The following is a 22158-nucleotide window of genomic DNA, read 5'->3' on the forward strand; positions in this document are numbered from 1 at the left end:
TAGGTTCAGCTGGATTAGAGGGTGGACGGCAACCGGGACACCTGTTATATTCGTAAGCGTCCGGAAGCGGAGTGCCGCAATTGGCGCAAGTTAGATGGCGTTTTTTGGCGCTAGCCTTACGACCACCAGAGTGTGGGTCACTAGAGGAAGGAGTAGACATGACTCTGGAAAGGAAATAAAATAAGTTAGGGATAATAAATAAAATTATTATCGCCCTAGCGCCAAATAGAGAGGGAGAGATACCTATAATGCAGATAGGAGCTCTAACCACTAATGCTAGGCTTGTAAATAGGACTCGCTATGATGGCAGCAGAGACTGAATGAAGGTCTCAGCTGTCTTTATATGGGAAGGGACCCGGAAGCCCCGCCCCCTTCAGAGAAAGAACAGCCTGCAATAGGCTGAAACACACGGAAGGGAATTTTAATAAAAAATATCCACTGAGCCCTTCCCTAACTAGGAAAGGGCTCACGCCTGAATTTTCACCTACGTACTTCCGGTCCACGGCTCGCACAGTGTAATGGAGGCGCGAAGGAAAACAAGCGCACGCCGGACACGTGGGACGCCGGACGGGTAAGAAAAAACCTGCGGCGGCATCCCTAATGTTAGGAGGGATCACCGGATCCCTCTAGCAACATAAAATAGTCAAAACAAATTGTTTTAAGATAAACCAAGCCGGAGGCCCAGATAATAAAAAGAGAAAAAAACTGGGGGCAGTTGGAAAAAGGTACTGCGCCCCAAAAATATCTCCCCAAAATACAGGGGAGACATCCAGGCAGGCTCCAAAGGAGCCTGCACCGTCCTGCTGTCCTTACACGGGATAGAAAAAAAGCGAGATGGCCTAGGGGAGGAGGCCTTTTATGGGGGGGGCTAATTAATTTAAATTGCTTGGGCGGAATTAAAAATTCCACCGTCCTGCCAGCTTCACAGGGGCAGAACACCCCACTTGTGCTGCTGGTTAGGACGTAAGGGAAGCCTTTCATAACCTTAACATCTGAAAACAAAACAAAAAGCTATGGTGCACATGCATTATCCCACCACCAGGAAGAAGGATGGCAATCCTGATACATACAAAATTTACATTCTTTCCCTAACTCCACCCTACCTCTCTCCCTACCATTATCCCTAAAAATAAACTGACCCTACTATCACCCTAACCCTGTCCCTACATCACTGTCCCTAACCAAAACCAGGGTACTCTACCCAAAAGGTATAGTACCTAGGGCACATCAAAAGAAAACCCTCTCCATAGGAGAGAAGCCCTACTGGTACCAAGACTGCCATACTCCCAAGACCTGATCTTCCCAAGGTCACCAGTGATATTCCTACAGACCTCCACCTCGGAGAGGACTTTCCGCTGTGTAGATACTAAACACTGTGCATTCCACGTGTAGTACCTAACCACTAAACTGACTAAGAATAAAGTGCCCCGATCACGGCCACCCAGGGTCCTGAATGCCCCATAAGCCCACTCCGGATAGGTAAGGCCGGCAAGTTGACTCCAGCCGATGGAAGCACCCACCCTGTTGTAGACCCCTATATTAAAGGGACAATGAAGCAGGAAATGGTTCATGCTTTCCAGCATGTCCCCGCACTCTTCTCGAGGACACCCCCGGTCATCAGATCTCCTACACTTCAAATTGTCCCTCACATATAGCTTCCCCTGAAAGCAGCGCCAGGCCAAGTCCCAAAACTTCTGGGGGATCCTTTTCATGTTTAAAAGATACAACCCCACCCTCAGATCCCGACCTGGGCAGTCCCTGAGCGCCAGAGGCTTCTGGAAGTGGGTCAACAGAACCCGTTTGTCAAGGAACTGCCTTGACTGGGTCCTGATCTCCCACACTCTCAGACCCCACCGACGTATCGCCTTCAGAGTCGGGGTAGCGTAAGCCGGAAGATATCCATGGGGCGTACGGAGGTCCTTCACTTGCCCTCCTGTCTCCCATTCCTGGAAGAAAGTCCGAAACCACTCCCTGCAGGAGAGTACCCACGGAGGAGCCCTCTCTTTCCAGAGGTTTGAGATGTTAGATTTCAAGAAGGTGTTTGTTAAGAACACCACTGGGTTTACCATAGATAAACCCCCTAGTCTCCTCGTGCGGTACGTAACCTCCCTCTTGACTAGGTTCATCCTGTTCCCCCATAACAGTTGGAAAAACAGGCTGTAGACTCTACATACACTGCCCAGATAGATAAACAAGGGAAGCAGGTACGATTTGATCAGGTGTACCCTTTCCCTGAGGGTCATAGACCAACCCTTCCACTGGTCCACCTTCTGAGTGGCATCCTGGAGCTTACCATCCCAGTTTTTGGTGGGATAATCATCCTGGCCGAATGCGATGCCCAGAATATTTGCTGACTCTTGGGGCCCTGGAAGGGTGTCCGGGAGATCAAACGTGGGATCTCCCCCTCCCAGCCAAAGACTTTCACACTTATCCCGGTTGATCTTAGACCCGGATGCCTCCGAGTAGCGTTCCACCTCCGACATCACCACATCAACCCCCTCTCTTTCTCTCTCTCTAGGACACGAAAATGGTGACATCATCAGCATACGCCACTACTCTCTGGGCAACATCCAGCTCCGCCAGACTCATCCCGACTCCCACCAAAGGCCCACAATCTACCCTCCGGACGAAGGGGTCGATTGCGAACACGTATAAAAGCGGGCTCAAAGGACAACCCTGACGGACTCCGGACCCCACCTCAAAAGAGCGGCCAGACCACCCGTTCACCAGAGGGAAACTCTCTGCCCCTGTATACAAGATCTTAAGCCAATTAACAAAAGTACACGGTAAGCCATATCTCAGGAGGACGGACCAGAGGTAGTCATGGTTCACCCGATCAAATGCTTTGGCCTGATCCAAGGACAGCATGTACCCCTTCCAGAGACCCCCACTACCCTGCTCCACTGCCTCCCTGACACTAAGGACAGCACTTAAGGTGCTTCGGCCTGGAACAGAGCAGTGCTGAGCCCCCGAAAGGAGCCAGGGTGCAAACTTCACCAGCCGATTAAACAGTATCTTGGCCAGAAGCTTCCTGTCCGCATTGAGAAGAGCTATGGGCCTCCAATTCTCAATACGGCTGGGATCTTTACCCGTTGAGAGAAGAATCAGGGCTGACCTCCTCATTGACTTTGGCAGAGTGCCCAAGGAGAGACACTCATTGAATACCTCAGTCAAGAGGGGAGCTAAAGACTACTTAAAGGTCCTGTACCACTCGGATGTTAAGCCATCCGGATCTGGCAACTTCTTGGGGGCAAGCCCCTCGATCGCCAGTCTCACTTCCTCTTCCCTGATTTCTTCTGCCAAAACATCAAGAGAGCGGTCTACCCCTGGCTCAGGAATGGTTTCAGCCAGGAAAGCCGACATCCTGTCTCGATCTAGATTCTTCCTTCCCAAGAGGTGCGAGTAGAAGGATCTGACGACCTTCAAAATCCCTGATCTGGACCGATTCAGAGATCCTGTACTATCGATCAGTCCTGAAATGACTTTACTACTCACTGATATCTTACAGTTTCTGTAAGGGTCGGGCGAGCGGTATTTCCCGAAATCCCTCTCAAAACCAAAGATGCGTGCCTATCGTACTGACACCTCATCAGCAAGGATTTCACTCTGGAGATATCCTCTTGGCTACCTCCAGTCGAAACAAGAAGCTCGAGTTTCCTCCTCAGTCCCTGATACAGGCGATACCTGTTCAGGGACCTGAGGCTCGAGAGCTGGCATAAGAATCCCGCAACCCGCTTCTTGAATATCTCCCACCACTCTGACTTACTACTACATAGGCCCAGTAAAGGTACCTGACTCTGAAGAAAATCCTCAAAGGACTGTCTTACCTCCGCTTCCTCCAGGAGGGACGAATTCAGCTTCCAATAACCTTTACCCATCCGGGGGGTCTCTGAAACATTCAAGGAAAAAGAAATCATACAGTGATCGGAGAACTCCACCTCAACCACGGACACTGCGGAAGAGACGGCTTCCTCCTTCAAATAAAACCTGTCTATCCTAGACCTGCAGCTACCTCGATGATAGGTGAAACCCGCGTGGCCTGAGGGGCTCCGGATGTGGGCATCCTCTAGGCGAGCTTCCCTAACTATACTATTGAGAGCTATGCTATCATAAGCCAACCGATCATTGGAGCCTCTCCTATCTTGGGATCTCGTGACAGTATTGAAATCCCCTCCAAAGATCACCTGTCGGCTTGTAAAAAGAAAGGGCTTAATCCTCATAAAGAGATCTTTACGATCCCACTTGGTTTGTGGGGCGTAGATGTTAATAAGCCGGAGCTCTTGCCCCTTCATGAGGACATCTAAGATCAGGCACCTCCCCCATTTCTAACTCAATAACCCGTCTGAATTCAACAGGAGCGGTAAAAAGGACCGCCACCCCACTATACGGCTCAGCCGCAAGAGACCAGTGGGAGGGGCCGCGCCTCCACTCTCTCCTGGCTTTTACCAGGGAGGCTAGATCTGACAACCTGGTCTCTTGTAAAAAGAAAATGTCGGCATCAACACGGCCGAGAAAATCAAAGGCTGCGAATCTCGTCGTATCCGACTTTATGCTGGCACAGTTAATAGATGCCAGCGTCAATGGGGTGAGTGCCGCCATCATGGGTGATCGAGTTAGACGACCCTAACACCCTCATTTCTGCTTTTTCTTCACCCCCTCATCCCCAGACGAGGAGGCTTCCTTCTCTTTGGACCGTTTTTTTGATTCTGACAGGTCCATTTTTGAATCCCGATCTCCACCTGGCTCCGGTTTGGCCCCATCCCCTGAGGAAATTGCCCCATCAGGACAGGGCCCAGTTCCCCCTGAAGGCTCCCCCACTTCAGGCACCCCATCCTCGACCCCCTACTCCAAGGAAGGGGAGGAGATGTCTTCAAGGACAGAGTACCGATTAGACAGATCAATCAGAGGGGGGGCAGGTAAGCTTCCGCTTGGGACCTGGTCCGTAGCACGGGGACTAGAGGGCTCCGACCTCTTCTTTCCCCTTTTATTGCCCTTCTTTTTTGGCCGCTCTTCACCCTCCTCATCCACACTTTCATAGTGGAAGGAATCGGAAAGATCGGCCTTGCTGCCCTCTTCTCTACAGATTCTCCTCATTTCCTCATCCAGCACATTATCCTCCAGGGCCTCAGCAGTTTCAGGACTAACCTCTGGAGCAGGGTCAGAAGCTACCCCTGCCACATGGGAACTCTCCAGTTCCCTGCTCCTTCTCCGATTAGCCTCCCGCCTCAGCTTGGCGGGACTTTTCCTCTTCACTGACCCTGTTGCACCTTCACCCGCACTTGTGCCCTCCCCAGCTGAAGCAACATTACTGCTGTCTCCAGCCAAGGTGACCGTCGCACGGGCAAAGGCGCTAGGACAACGGCTGAAAGGGTGTCCTAAGACACCACACAGATGACACCGGATCTGCCTACAGGATGCGGCAAGATGACCTACCCCACCGCACAGTGCACAGACCTGCACAGTACAGGCTGCGCTAAAGTGAGTGGGGCTGCCACACCTGTGACAGACCTTGGGCTGCCCCTGGTAGAAAACTTGGATTCTGTCTCTCCCAAGAAAAGCAGCTGATGGGATGTGGGCAACAGTGCTCTCTGAACGCTTCAGTTTGACGGAAAACGTCCAGGCCCCAGACCAGATCCCATGTTCATCATAGTTCTTTTTTGGCATGTCCGTCACATCCCCATATCGGCTGAGCCAGGTCATGATGTCATAGCAAGATAGTGACTCGTTACGTGTCAAAACGGTCACTTTCTTGACCAAATTCTGACGGGATATCGCCTTTACGGCGAAATCCCGCCAGCCGGGCTCGCTTTTCACCACCTCATAGTTCGACCAGAAAAGTTCCAAACCCTCTGGCCGAGCGAAGCTGATGTCAAACTCGGAAGTACCGTAGGGGTGGATCAGGGCAAAGATGTCACTTGCCCTGAATTCCATCCGGAGGAGGAGCTCAACCACCTTACCCCGAGGCGGACACGCATCTTCGCCCCTCCACACTAAACGGACCACATTCCTACGGCCACTTTCCTGCCCGGATGTTGGGAGGGACCAGACCACCTCCCAATTTTGTTCTCGGAAGGCGCCTAAGCCGTGTCTTTCTATCCAAAAAGACAGGTCAACCTCACCCCTCCCCTCTACCTGGATCGACCTGTCTCCCCTACATAGAGCCTCCAGGAGGCGCTGTTGCAAGTGACCCCCAGAGCCAGATGGAGATGGGGATCCCCCGGCATAGCTTCTGGGAGTAGCAGCCACTACCGGGGGGGGGGTTGGCAGTCGAACCAGAAACCAAACCAGGACCATTATTCTTGACAGAAACACCAGCCATAACACCTCTCTCTCCCATTCCACTATCGCTCCTCACCTGCATTTCACTAGCACCCCTCTCTTGCACCCCACTTGCACCCCTCTCCTGCACTCCACTTGCACTCCTCTCTTGCACCCCTCTCTTGTACCCCACTTGCACCCCTCTCTTTCACTCCACTTGCACCCCACTTGCACCCCTCTCTTGCATTCCCCTTGCATTCCACTTGCACCCCTCTCTTGCATTCCACTTGCACCCCTTTCTTGCACCCCACAAGTTCCCCCCTCATCCACACTGCTACCACAACTCCTCCCATGCACACCACCATAATTCACATTTTGCACATTACCATTTTTGCTCTCACTTTCACTGTTGCCTACACTCTCCCTTGGTGTGTTACAGACTGGGCTGGCTGGGTCTTTTGCATGTTTAATGGCTGCCGGTTTCAGAATTGGCGCTGCATCGTTCTTTCTTCCCGTCTTTTGGGGTGCAGACACACGCTCCGCCTCTGACATAGGTGGCCGCGCCCCCTCGCAAAAGGACTGTCCCTCCGGACTCACTCCCGCTACGCCTGCTACAGCCGACGCACAGGGAACCTCCCCCTTTACAGAGGAGTGCCCCCTGGCGCCAGAACCGGTACCAACCACATCACCTAGGGGACCGCCCCCTGAACCAACAAGGTCCGGTGCCCGGACACTCCCCCCCCCCCCCCCCCCCCCTCACAGGAGAGTTCCCTGCAGCGCCAGGACCTGTACCGCCCACTTCAACCGAACGGGTGAATTTGACGCCATTCTCTGGTGACTGGACACCCTCCCCCTCAAAGGAGGGTGCCCTTTTTTTTCTATAGCACCCACGCCCATTTTGGGTGCACTACTGTATCCCCCATGCTGGCCCCGCTCCACTACAGAAACGGGGTCTGGCAGGTTGGGGGACCCAGCACCCTCAACCGACTTTTCAGCCGACCCAGACTGCTGGAAGGGAGAGAAGACAAACTTCACTTGTCCCTCAGTTTTCTTTCTTTTCTTGCCCTTTTTTTTATTCCTCCTCTTCTCTTCTGGGCCCAAATCGTCTCCAAAAGAAAAATTTTCTAGACGGGTGGGTGACTCCTGGATTACAATCGCCCGCAGGAGACCCCCGTCTGCCAAGCCGCTGCCTTCACCGCAGTCACTGCCGTCATCATCCTCACTGGAGAGAGGTAAGGCCACCTGAGCCGGGTTTATATAGTCTGCACTCAGGGTAAGTGGGGGGTCAGGGGTAACAATGGTGGCACATACAGTGTCCATATCCCCCTCGCTCACATTGCCCTCCTCACCTCCTTCACCTTCCTCCTCCTCACTGCGGCAATCCTCATCTTGCTGACTTTCACAACCTCTGGAGGCCCTCATGCTGGAGAACCTCTCCTCATGAATTAGCTTCTCACCAAGAAACCCAGCACCCTCCACAATGTCCCATCTCCTCCTCACAAGCTCCTCCACAATGTCCGATCTCCTCCTCACAAGCTCCTCCACAATGTCCGATCTCCTCCTCACAAGCTCCTCCACAATGTCCCATCTCCTCCTCACAAGCTCCTCCACAATGTCCGATCTCCTCCTCACAAGCTCCTCCACAATGTCCCATCTCCTCCTCACAAGCTCCTCCACAATGTCCGATCTCCTCCTCACAAGCTCCTCCACAATGTCCGATCTCCTCCTCACAAGCTCCTCCACAATGTCCGATCTCCTCCTCACAAGCTCCTCCACAATGTCCGATCTCCTCCTCACAAGCTCCTCCACAATGTCCGATCTCCTCCTCACAAGCTCCTCCACAATGTCCGATCTCCTCCTCACAATCTCCTCCACAATGTCCGATCTCCTCCTCACAAGCTCCTCCACAATGTCCGATCTCCTCCTCACAATCTCCTCCAGAATGTCCCATCTCCTCCTCACAAGCTCCTCCACAATGTCTGATCTCCTCCTCACAAGCTCCTCCACAATGTCCCATCTCCTCCTCACAAGCTCCTCCACAATGTCCCATCTCCTCCTCACAAGCTCCTCCACAATGTCCCATCTCCTCCTCACAATCTCCTCCACAATGTCCGATCTCCTCCTCACAATCTCCTCCACAATGTCCGATCTCCTCCTCACAAGCTCCTCCACAATGTCCGATCTCCTCCTCACAAGCTCCTCCACAATGTCCGATCTCCTCCTCACAATCTCCTCCACAATGTCCGATCTCCTCCTCACAAGCTCCTCCACAATGTCCGATCTCCTCCTCACAAGCTCCTCCACAATGTCCGATCTCCTCCTCACAAGCTCCTCCACAATGTCCCATCTCCTCCTCACAATCTCCTCCACAATGTCCCATCTCCTCCTCACAAGCTCCTCCACAATGTCCCATCTCCTCCTCACAAGCTCCTCCACAATGTCCCATCTCCTCCTCACAAGCTCCTCCACAATGTCCCATCTCCTCCTCACAAGCTCCTCCACAATGTCCCATCTCCTCCTCACAAGCTCCTCCACAATGTCCCATCTCCTCCTCACAAGCTCCTCCACAATGTCCCATCTCCTCCTCACAAGCTCCTCCACAATGTCCGATCTCCCCCTCACAAGCTCCTCCACAATGTCCCATCTCCCCCTCACAAGCTCCTCCACAATGTCCCATCTCCTCCTCACAAGCTCCTCCACAATGTCCGATCTCCTCCTCACAAGCTCCTCCACAATGTCCGATCTCCTCCTCACAATCTCCTCCACAATGTCCGATCTCCTCCTCACAATCTCCTCCACAATGTCCGATCTCCTCCTCACAAGCTCCTCCACAATGTCCGATCTCCTCCTCACAATCTCCTCCACAATGTCCGATCTCCTCCTCACAAGCTCCTCCACAATGTCCGATCTCCTCCTCACAAGCTCCTCCACAATGTCCGATCTCCTCCTCACAAGCTCCTCCACAATGTCCCATCTCCTCCTCACAAGCTCCTCCACAATGTCCCATCTCCTCCTCACAAGCTCCTCCACAATGTCCCATCTCCTCCTCACAAGCTCCTCCACAATGTCCGATCTCCTCCTCACAAGCTCCTCCACAATGTCCGATCTCCTCCTCACAATCTCCTCCACAATGTCCGATCTCCTCCTCACAATCTCCTCCACAATGTCCGATCTCCTCCTCACAATCTCCTCCACAATGTCCGATCTCCTCCTCACAAGCTCCTCCACAATGTCCGATCTCCTCCTCACAAGCTCCTCCACAATGTCCGATCTCCTCCTCACAAGCTCCTCCACAATGTCCGATCTCCTCCTCACAATCTCCTCCACAATGTCCGATCTCCTCCTCACAATCTCCTCCACAATGTCCCATCTCCTCCTCACAAGCTCCTCCACAATGTCCGATCTCCTCCTCACAAGCTCCTCCACAATGTCCGATCTCCTCCTCACAAGCTCCTCCACAATGTCCGATCTCCTCCTCACAAGCTTCTCCACAATGTCCGATCTCCTCCTCACAAGCTCCTCCACAATGTCCGATCTCCTCCTCACAAGCTCCTCCACAATGTCCGATCTCCTCCTCACAAGCTCCTCCACAATGTCCCATCTCCTCCTCCCAAGCTCCTCCACAATGTCCGATCTCCTCCTCACAAGCTCCTCCACAATGTCCGATCTCCTCCTCACAAGCTCCTCCACAATGTCCCATCTCCTCCTCACAAGCTCCTCCACCTCTTTTCCTCAGAGACCTCACCTTGGTGTTGAATGCTGATCTCTTTGCCTTAGGTGCCTGATCCGCTTGATAGATGGCAAACTTTAGATCTTCTCTAAGGCCACGAAGCTGCTTTCCAAGCTGTTCATATTCAGCCATTTTCGCCTGGATTCTTGATCCAAAGGTCGCCAGGGATTCTCTGTTCCCCTTTACCCCCCATTGCTGGGGTTGTGAGGGTCCAGAGATGGCTGCCTTCACTGCACTCCTCTGCCTGGAAGAGCTTCTTTTCCTTGCAGGGCTTTTGCTGGAGGCTTTGCAGCTCCCAGCTGAGGACGGGGGAGGGGGCACCACACCACCGCGAGCCCCGGCTGCCCCCCCAATTCCATCCCGATCACTGGCCGTGGCACCCTCCCCGGCACCCCCCGCCGGCCGGGCACGGGGAGCGCAAGACGAAGCTCCAGATCCCCTGGGCTCCACAGCAGGAGAACCCAACCAGGTGCACGCCACACACCTGGGGAGGGGCGGAAGGAAATCACCGCCTCTGTGGAAGCCTCAGGAGCCCAGCAGAACACAACCTCTCTCCAGAGCTGGACTCACTATTCTGCTGGTGAGGTCACTCTGTACATACATTACATTACTTATCCTGTACTGATCCTGAGTTATATCCTGTATTATACTCCAGAGCTGTACTCACTATTCTGCTGGAGAGGTCACTGTGTACATACATTACATTACTTATCCTGTACTGATCCTGAGTTATATCCTGTATTATACTCCAGAGCTGTACTCACTATTCTGCTGGTGAGATCACTGTGTACATACATTACATTACTTATCCTGCACTGATCCTGAGTTATATCCTGTATTATACTCCAGAGCTGTACTCACTATTCTGCTGGAGAGGTCACTGTGTACATACATTACTTATCCTGTACTGATCCTGAGTTATATCCTGTATTATACTCCAGAGCTGTACTCACTATTCTGCTGGTGAGATCACTGTGTACATACATTACATTACTTATCCTGCACTGATCCTGAGTTATATCCTGTATTATACTCCAGAGCTGTACTCACTATTCTGCTGGTGAGATCACTGTGGACATATATTACATTACTTATCCTGTACTGATCCTGAGTTATATCATGTATTATACTCTGCACTCACTATTCTGCTGGTGAGGTCACTGTGTATATACATTACATTACTTATCCTGTACTGATCCTGAGTTATATCCTGTATTAAACCCCAGAGCTGCACTCACTATTCTGCTGGTGAGGTCACTGTGTACATACATTACATTACTTATCCTGTACTGATCCTGAGTTATATCCTGTATTATACTCCAGAGCTGCACTCACTATTCTGCTGGTGAGGTCACTGTGTACATACATTACATTACTTATTCTGTACTGATCCTGAGTTATATCCTGTATTATACTCTGCACTCACTATTCTGCTGGTGAGGTCACTGTGTATATACATTACATTACTTATCCTGTACTGATCCTGAGTTATATCCTGTATTATACCCCAGAGCTGTACTCACTATTCTGCTGGTGATGTCACTGTGTACATACATTACATTACTTATCCTGTACTGATCCTGAGTTATATCCTGTATTATACTCCAGAGCTGTACTCACTATTCTGCTGGTGAGGTCACTGTGTACATACATTACATTACTTATCCTGTACTGATCCTGAGTTATATCCTGTATTATACTCCAGAGCTGTACTCACTATTTTGCTGGTGAGGTCACTGTGTACATACATTACATTATTTATCCTGTACTGATCCTGAGTTATATCCTGTATTATACTCCAGAGCTGTACTCACTATTCTGCTGGTGAGGTCACTGTGTACATACATTACATTACTTATCCTGTACTGATCCTGAGTTATATCCTGTATTATACCTCAGAGCTGTACTCACTATTCTGCTGGTGAGGTCACTGTGTACGTACATTACATTACTTATCCTGTACTGATCCTGAGTTATATCCTGCATTATACTCCAGAGCTGTATTCACTATTCTGCTGGTGAGGTCACTGTGTACATACATTACATTACTTATCTTGTACTGATCCTGAGTTATATCCTGTATTATACTCCAGAGCTGTACTCACTCTTCTGCTGGTGAGGTCACTGTGTACATACATTACATTACTTATCCTGTACTGATCCTGAGTTATATCCTGTATTATACCTCAGAGCTGTACTCACTATTCTGCTGGTGAGGTCACTGTGTACATACATTACATTACTTATCCTGTACTGATCCTGAGTTATATCCTGTATTATACCTCAGAGCTGTACTCACTATTCTGCTGGTGAGGTCACTGTGTACGTACATTACATTACTTATTCTGTACTGATCCTGAGTTATATCCTGTATTATACCTCAGAGCTGTACTCACTATTCTGCTGGTGAGGTCACTGTGTACGTACATTACATTACTTATCCTGTACTGATCCTGAGTTATATCCTGTATTATACTCCAGAGCTGCACTCACTATTATGCTGGTGAGGTCACTGTGTACATACATTACATTACTTATCCTGTACTGATCCTGAATTATATCCTGTATTATACCTCAGAGCTGTACTCACTCTTCTGCTGGTGAGGTCACTGTGTACATACATTACATTACTTATCCTGTACTGATCCTGAGTTATATCCTGTATTATACTCCAGAGCTGCACTCACTATTATGCTGGTGAGGTCACTGTGTACATACATTACATTACTTATCCTGTACTGATCCTGAATTATATCCTGTATTATACCTCAGAGCTGTACTCACTCTTCTGCTGGTGAGGTCACTGTGTACATACATACTGTGACACAGAGTATTGTTGGAACAAGGAAGAAATTGCCAGCGAGGTATAGCGGATCCCAGGTTTATTAAATGGATAAAAACAGGAACGATAAATACAGAGTTACGCGTTTCAGGCGTGTGACAGAACGCCCTTAGTAATGACTAAGGGCGTTCTGTCACACGCCTGAAACGCGTAACTCTGTATTTACCGTTCCTGTTTTTATCCATTTAATAAACCTGGGATCCGCTATACCTCGCTGGCAATTTCTTCCTTGTTCCTGCATTCGGTGCTGCCATACACCTGCCGTGCGTTGGTTTTGGGAGGATGGTCCGGTGCTAGCTGATCAGTCCGTACTTCACTGAGTATTGTTACCTCATGTATCATGGTTGCTGCCAGTCCGTACACCACCCCGATCCAGACCTCGTCTGATTGGACACTTGAGTTGTCCACTGTGCCGTCCGGTCTCATCCCGTTCACCGCCCCCATTTGACCGCCAGCGAACTGCTTGACATTTAATTGAAAGATGGTCCTCAGGGCGCTGAGCACGTGTGCGGAGGGGAAGACCTGCAGGACACAGAACAGTGAGGGGCACAGCATAGTCACAGGGGAGCGCAGGGTCAGCTCTGCTATACTGCCCGGATCATACCTCGTCCTGTCCACGGCCCAGGCCACATGCCCGCAGGAACCAATGCCCGGCACACTGATCAGACATAACACTGTTATAATAGGACTGATCACCACAGTCATAGTTGTAGTATTTTCCTGTAAACGGAAAGAAATAAAGAGTACGTTTTATTATAGTATCTAATAATACCCAATCACCATATAGTAACACAATGTACAGTACTGTAGACTAGAGTGTCCTGAGTACTAATACCTCCTCACTATATAGTAACACAATGTACAGTACTGTAGAGTGTCCTGAGTACTAATACCTCCTCACCATATAGTAACACTATGTACAGTACTGTAGACTAGAGTGTCCTGAGTACTAATACCTCCTCACCATATAGTAACACAATGTACAGTACTGTAGACTAGAGTGTCCTGAGTACTAATACCTCCTCACCATATAGTAACACTATGTACAGTACTGTAGACTAGAGTGTCCTGAGTACTAATACCTCCTCACCATATAGTAACACAATGTACAGTACTGTAGAGTGTCCTGAGTACTAATACCTCCTCACCATATAGTAACACTATGTACAGTACTGTAGACTAGAGTGTCCTGAGTACTAATACCTCCACACCATATAGTAACACAATGTACAGTACTGTAGACTAGAGTGTCCTGAGTACTAATACCTCCTCACCATATAGTAACACAATGTACAGTACTGTAGAGTGTCCTGAGTACTAATACCTCCTCACTATATAGTAACACTATGTACAGTACTGTAGAGTGTCCTGAGTACTAATACCTCCTCACTATATAGTAACACTATGTACAGTACTGTAGAGTGTCCTGAGTACTAATACCTCCTCACCATATAGTAACACTATGTACAGTACTGTAGACTAGAGTGTCCTGAGTACTAATACCTCCTCACTATATAGTAACACAATGTACAGTACTGTAGAGTGTCCTGAGTACTAATACCTCCTCACCATATAGTAACACTATGTACAGTACTGTAGAGTGTCCTGAGTACTAATACCTCCTCACCATATAGTAACACAATGTACAGTACTGTAGACTAGAGTGTCCTGAGTACTAATACCTCCTCACTATATGGTAACACTATGTACAGTACTGTAGACTAGAGTGTCCTGAGTACTAATACCTCCTCACTATATAGTAACACAATGTACAGTACTGTAGAGTGTCCTGAGTACTAATACCTCCTCACCATATAGTAACACTATGTACAGTACTGTAGAGTGTCCTGAGTACTAATACCTCCTCACCATATAGTAACACAATGTACAGTACTGTAGACTAGAGTGTCCTGAGTACTAATACCTCCTCACTATATGGTAACACTATGTACAGTACTGTAGACTAGAGTGTCCTGAGTACTAATACCTCCTCACCATATAGTAACACTATGTACAGTATTGTAGAGTGTCCTGAGTACTAATACCTCCTCACCATATAGTAACACTATGTACAGTACTGTAGACTAGAGTGTCGTGAGTACTAATACCTTATCACTATATAGTAACACAATGTACAGTACTGTAGAGTGTCCTGAGTACTAATACCTCCTCACCATATAGTAACACTATGTACAGTACTGTAGACTAGAGTGTCCTGAGTACTAATACCTCCTCACTATATAGAAACACAATGTACAGTACTGTAGAGTGTCCTGAGTACTAATACCTCCTCACTATATAGTAACACTATGTACAGTACTGTAGAGTGTCCCGAGTACTAATACCTCCTCACCATATAGTAACACAATGTACAGTACTGTAGACTAGAGTGTCCTGAGTACTAATACCTCCTCACCATATAGTAACACAATGTACAGTACTATAGAGTGTCCTGAGTACTAATACCTCCTCAGCATATAGTAACACTATGTACAGTACTGTAGAGTGTCCTGAGTAATAATACCTCCTCACTATATAGTAACACTATGTACAGTACTGTAGACTAGAGTGTCCTGAGTACTAATACCTCCTCACCATATAGTAACACTATGTACAGTACTGTAGACTAGAGTGTCCTGAGTACTAATACCTCCTCACTATATAGTAACACAATGTACAGTACTGTAGAGTGTCCTGAGTACTAATACCTCCTCACCATATAGTAACACTATGTACAGTACTGTATAGTGTCCTGAGTACTAATACCTCCTCACCATATAGTAACACTATGTACAGTACTGTAGAGTGTCCTGAGTACTAATACTTCCTCACCATATAGTAACACAATGTACAGTACTGTAGACAAGAGTGTCCTGAGTACTAATACCTCCTCACCATATAGTAACACTATGTACAGTACAGTAGAGTGTCCTGAGTACTAATACCTCCTCACTATATAGTAACACTATGTACAGTACTGTAGACTAGAGTGTCCCGAGTACTAATACCTCCTCACCATATAGTAACACAATGTACAGTACTGTAGACTAGAGTGTCCTGAGTACTAATACCTCCTCACCATATAGTAACACTATGTACAGTGGTGTAGACTAGTGTCCTGAGTACTAATATCTCCTCACCATATAGTAACACAATGTACAGTACTATAGTGTCCTGAGTACTAATACCTCCTCACCATATAGTAACACTATGTACAGTACTGTAGAGTGTCCTGAGTACTAATACCTCCTCACCATATAGTAACACAATGTACAGTACTGTAAAGTGTCCTGAGTACTAATACCTCCTCACCATATAGTAACACTATGTACAATACTGTAGAGTGTCCTGAGTACTAATGCCTCCTCACTATATAGTAACACTATGTACAGTACTGTAGAATGTCCTGAGTACTAATATCTCCTCACTATATAGTAACACAATGTACAGTACTGTAGAGTGTCCTGAGTACTAATACCTCCTCACTATATAGTAACACTATGTACAGTACTGTAGAGCGTCCTGAGTACTAATACATCCTCACCATATAGTAACACTATGTACAGTACGGTAGAGTGTCCCGAGTACTAATACCTCCTCACCATATAGTAACACAATGTACAGTACTGTAGACTAGAGTGTCCTGAGTACTAATACCTCCTCACCATATAGTAACACTATGTACAGTACTGTAGACTAGTGTCCTGAGTACTAATACCTCCTCACCATATAGTAACACAATGTACAGTACTATAGAGTGTCCTGAGTACTAATACCTCCTCACCATATAGTAACACTATGTACAGTACTGTAGAGTGTCCTGAGTACTAATACCTCCTCACCATATAGTAACACAATGTACAGTACTGTAGAGTGTCCTGAGTACTAATACCTCCTCACCATATAGTAACACTATGTACAATACTGTAGAGTGTCCTGAGTACTAATGCCTCCTCACTATATAGTAACACTATGTACAGTACTGTAGAGTGTCTTGAGTACTAATACCCCCTCACTATATAGTAACACTATGTACAGTACTGTAGAGCGTCCTGAGTACTAATACATCCTCACCATATAGTAACACTATGTACAGTACTGTAGAGTGTCCCGGGTACTAATACCTCCTCACCATATAGTAACACTATGTACAGTACTGTAGACTAGAGTGTCCTGAGTACTAATACCTCCTCACTATATAGAAACACAATGTACAGTACTGTAGAGTGTCCTAAGTACTAATACCTCCTCACTATATAGTAACACTATGTACAGTACTGTAGAGTGTCCTGAGTACTAATACATCCTCACCATATAGTAACACTATGTACAGTACTGTAGAGTGTCCCGAGTACTAATACCTCCTCACCATATAGTAACACAATGTACAGTACTGTAGACTAGAGTGTCCTGAGTACTAATACCTCCTCACCATATAGTAAAACAATGTACAGTACTGTAGACTAGAGTGTCCTGAGTACTAATACCTCCTCACCATATAGTAACACAATGTACAGTACTATAGAGTGTCCTGAGTACTAATACCTCCTCAGCAAATAGTAACACTAGGTACAGTACTGTAGAGTGTCCTGAGTAATAATACCTCCTCACTATATAGTAACACAATGTACAGTACTGTAGACTAGAGTGTCCTGAGTACTAATACCTCCTCACCATATAGTAACACTATGTACAGTACTGTAGAGTGTCCTGAGTACTAATACCTCCTCACCATATAGTAACACTATGTACAGTACTGTAGACTAGAGTGTCCTGAGTACTAATACCTCCTCACTATATAGTAACACAATGTACAGTACTGTAGAGTGTCCTGAGTACTAATACCTCCTCACCATATAGTAACACTATGTACAGTACTGTATAGTGTCCTGAGTACTAATACCTCCTCACCATATAGTAACACTATGTACAGTACTGTAGAGTGTCCTGAGTACTAATACTTCCTCACCATATAGTAACACAATGTACAGTACTGTAGACTAGAGTGTCCTGAGTACTAATACCTCCTCACCATATAGTTACACTATGTACAGTACAGTAGAGTGTCCTGAGTACTAATACCTCCTCACTATATAGTAACACTATGTACAGTACTGTAGACTAGAGTGTCCTGAGTTCTAATACCTCCTCACTATATAGTAACACAATGTACAGTACTGTAGAGTGTCCTGAGTACTAATACCTCCTCACCATATAGTAACACTATGTACAGTACTGTAGACTAGAGTGTCCTGAGTACTAATACCTCCTCACCATATAGTAACACTATGTACAGTACTGTCGACTAGTGTCCTGAGTACTAATACCTCCTCACCATATAGTAACACTATGTACAGTACTGTAGAGTGTCCTGAGTACTAATACCTCCTCACCATATAGTAACACAATGTACAGTGCTGTAGAGTGTCCTGAGTACTAATACCTCCTCACCATATAGTAACACTATGTACAATACTGTAGAGTGTCCTGACTACTAATGCCTCCTCACTATATAGTAACACTATGTACAGTACTGTAGAATGTCCTGAGTACTAATACCTCCTCACTATATAGTAACACAATGTACAGTACTGTAGAGTGTCCTGAGTACTAATACTTCCTCACCATATGGTAACACTATGTACAATACTGTAGAGTGTCCTGAGTACTAATACCTCCTCACCATATAGTAACACAATGCACAGTACTGTAGAGTGTCCTGAGTACTAATACCTCCTCACCATATGGTAACACTATGTACAGTACTGTAGACTAGAGTGTCCCGAGTACTAATACCTCCTCACCATATAGTAACACAATGTACAGTACTGTAGACTAGAGTGTCCTGAGTACTAATACCTCCTCACCATATAGTAACACTGTTACGATTCGGCAGGCTGGATGTGGATCCTCTGTGTCAGCGAGGGATTGGTGTGGACCGTGTCGGTGGACCGGTTCTAGGGTTGCTACTGGCTTTCACCAGAGCCCGCCGCAAAGCGGGATGGATCATGCTGCGGCGGTAGCAACCAGGTCGTATTCACCGGCAATGGCTCAACCTCGCTGACTGCTGAGAAGGCGTGGGACAGAAGGACTAGGCAGAAGCAAGGTCAGACGTAGCAGAAGGTCGGGGCAGGCGGCAAGGTTCGTAGTCAATAGTAATAGCAGGAGGTCTGGAACACAGTAATGGTAAACACAGTAGAAGCTTTCTCAAGGCACTAAGGCAACAAGATCCGGCAAGGGAGTGCAGGGGAAGTGAGGTAATATAGCCAGGGAGCAGGTGGAAGCTAATTAGGCTGATTGGGCCAGGCACCAATCATTGGTGCACTGGCCCTTTAAATTTCAGAGAGCTGGCGCGCGCGCGCCCTAGAGAGCGGAGCCGCGCGCGCCAGAACATGATAGCCAGGGACCGGGACGGGTAAGTGGCTTGGGATGCGATTCGCGAGCGGGCGCGTCCCGCTATGCGAATCGCATCCCCATCATGAATGTCAGTGCAGCGCTCTCGGTCAGCGGGCCCGACCGGGGCGCTACATAGAGGAGAACGCCGCGAGTGCTCCTCACCATATAGTAACACTATGTACAGTACTGTAGAGTACTGAGTACTAATACCTCCTCACCATATAGTAACACTATGTACAGTACTGTAGACTAGAGTGTCCTGAGTACTAATACCTCCTCACCATATAGTAACACTATGTACAGTACTGTAGACTAGAGTGTCCTGAGTACTAATACATCCTCACCATATAGTAACACTATGTACAGTACTGTAGACTAGAGTGTCCTGAGTACTAATACCTCCTCACCATATAGTAACACTATGTACAGTACTGTAGACTAGAGTGTCCCGAGTACTAATACCTCCTCACTATATAGTAACACGATGTACAGTACTGTAGACTAGAGTGTCCTGAGTACTAATACCTCCTCACCATATAGTAACACTATGTACAGTACTGTAGACTAGAGTGTCCTGAGTACTAAAACCTCCTCACCATATAGTAACACTATGTACAGTACTGTAGAGTGTCCTGAGTACTAAAACCTCCTCACAATATAGTAACACAATGTACAGTACTGTAGACTAGAGTGTCCTGAGTACTAATACCTCCTCACTATATAGTAACACTATGTACAGTACTGTAGACTAGAGTGTCCTGAGTACTAATACCTCCTCACCATATAGTAACACTATGTACAGTACAGTAGACTAGAGTGTCCTGAGTACTAATACCTCCTCACCATATAGTAACACAATGTACAGTACTGTAGAGTGTCCTGAGTACTAATACCTCCTCACCATATAGTAACACTATGTACAGTACTGTAGAGCGTCCTGAGTACTAATACCTCCTCACCATATAGTAACACTATGTTCAGTACTGTAGACTAGAGTGTCCTGAGTACTAATACCTCCTCACCATATAGTAACACTATGTACAGTACTGTAGAGTGTCCTGAGTACTAATACCTCCTCACCATATAGTAACTATGTACAGTACTGTAGAGTGTCCTGAGTACTAATACCTCCTCACCATATAGTAACACTATGTACAGTACTGTAGACTAGAGTGTCCCGAGTACTAATATCTCCTCACCATATAGTAACACTATGTACAGTACTGTAGACTAGAGTGTCCTGAGTACTAATACCTCCTCACCATATAGTAACACTATGTACAGTACTGTAGACTAGAGTGTCCTGAGTACTAATACCTCCTCACTATATAGTAACACAATGTACAGTACTGTAGAGTGTCCTGAGTACTAATACCTCCTCACCATATGGTAACACTATGTACAGTACTGTAGACTAGAGTGTCCCGAGTACTAATACCTCCTCACCATATAGTAACACAATGTACAGTACTGTAGAGTGTCCTGAGTACTAATACCTCCTCACTATATAGTAACACAATGTACAGTACTATAGAGTGTCCTGAGTACTAATACCTCCTCACTATATAGTAACACAATGTACAGTACTATAGAGTGTCCTGAGTACTAATACCTCCTCACTATATAGTAACACTATGTACAGTACTGTAGAGTGTCCTGAGTACTAATACCTCCTCACTATATAGTAACACAATGTACAGTACTTTAGAGTGTCCTGAGTACTAATACCTCCTCACCATACGGTAACACTATGTACAGTACTGTAGACTAGAGTGTCCCGAGTACTAATACCTCCTCACCATATAGTAACACAATGTACAGTACTGTAGACTAGAGTGTCCTGAGTACTAATACCTCCTCACCATATAGTAACACTGTTACGATTCGGCAGGCTGGATGTGGATCCTCTGTGTCAGCGAGGGATTGGTGTGGACCGTGTCGGTGGACCGGTTCTAGGGTTGCTACTGGTATTCACCAGAGCCCGCCGCAAAGCGTGATGGTCTTGCTGCGGCGGTAGCAACCAGGTCGTATCCACCGGCAACGGCTCAACCTCGCTGACTGCTGAGAAGGCGTGGGACAGAAGGACTAGGCAGAAGCAAGGTCAGACGTAGCAGAAGGTCGGGGCAGGCGGCAAGGTTCGTAGTCAATAGTAATAGCAGGAGGTCTGGAACACAGTAATGGTAAACACAGTAGAAGCTTTCTCAAGGCACTAAGGCAACAAGATCCGGCAAGGGAGTGCAGGGGAAGTGAGGTAATATAGCCAGGGAGCAGGTGGAAGCTAATTAGGCTGATTGGGCCAGGCACCAATCATTGGTGCACTGGCCCTTTAAATTTCAGAGAGCTGGCGCGCGCGCACCCTAGAGAGCGGAGCCGCGCGCGCAAGAACATGATAGCCGGGGACCGGGACGGGTAAGTGGCTTGGGATGCGATTCGCGAGCGGGCGCGTCCCGCTATGCGAATCGCATCCCCATCATGAATGTCAGTGCAGCGCTCTCGGTCAGCGGGCCCGACCGGGGCGCTACATAGAGGAGAACGCCGCGAGTGCTCCTCACCATATAGTAACACTATGTACAGTACTGTAGAGTACTGAGTACTAATACCTCCTCACCATATAGTAACACTATGTACAGTACTGTAGACTAGAGTGTCCTGAGTACTAATACATCCTCACCATATAGTAACACTATGTACAGTACTGTAGAGTACTGAGTACTAATACCTCCTCAGCATATAGTAACACTATGTACAGTACTGTAGACTAGAGTGTCCTGAGTACTAATACATCCTCACCATATAGTAACACTATGTACAGTACTGTAGACTAGAGTGTCCCGAGTACTAATACCTCCTCACTATATAGTAACACGATGTACAGTACTGTAGACTAGAGTGTCCTGAGTACTAATACCTCCTCACCATATAGTAACACTAT

General features: G+C 47.4%; 1 protein-coding gene across 4 annotated transcripts in view; it reads right to left on the bottom strand.

The window, feature by feature from the left end:
* Positions 1-22158, bottom strand: part of GBA2 (glucosylceramidase beta 2) — a 192648-nt gene that overhangs the window by 17933 nt on the left and 152557 nt on the right. For all 4 annotated transcript variants that reach the window (XM_056553053.1, XM_056553052.1, XM_056553055.1 and 1 more), the window contains 2 exons: positions 13435-13550; positions 13161-13352 (listed from right to left, as the gene is read on the bottom strand). In XM_056553053.1, the coding sequence (XP_056409028.1) occupies positions 13161-13352; positions 13435-13550 (308 nt within the window). The remainder of the gene's footprint in view (positions 1-13160; positions 13353-13434; positions 13551-22158) is intronic.

Source organism: Hyla sarda, unplaced genomic scaffold, assembly GCF_029499605.1.
Source record: "Hyla sarda isolate aHylSar1 unplaced genomic scaffold, aHylSar1.hap1 scaffold_230, whole genome shotgun sequence".
Classification (NCBI taxonomy): Eukaryota; Metazoa; Chordata; class Amphibia; order Anura; family Hylidae; genus Hyla; species Hyla sarda.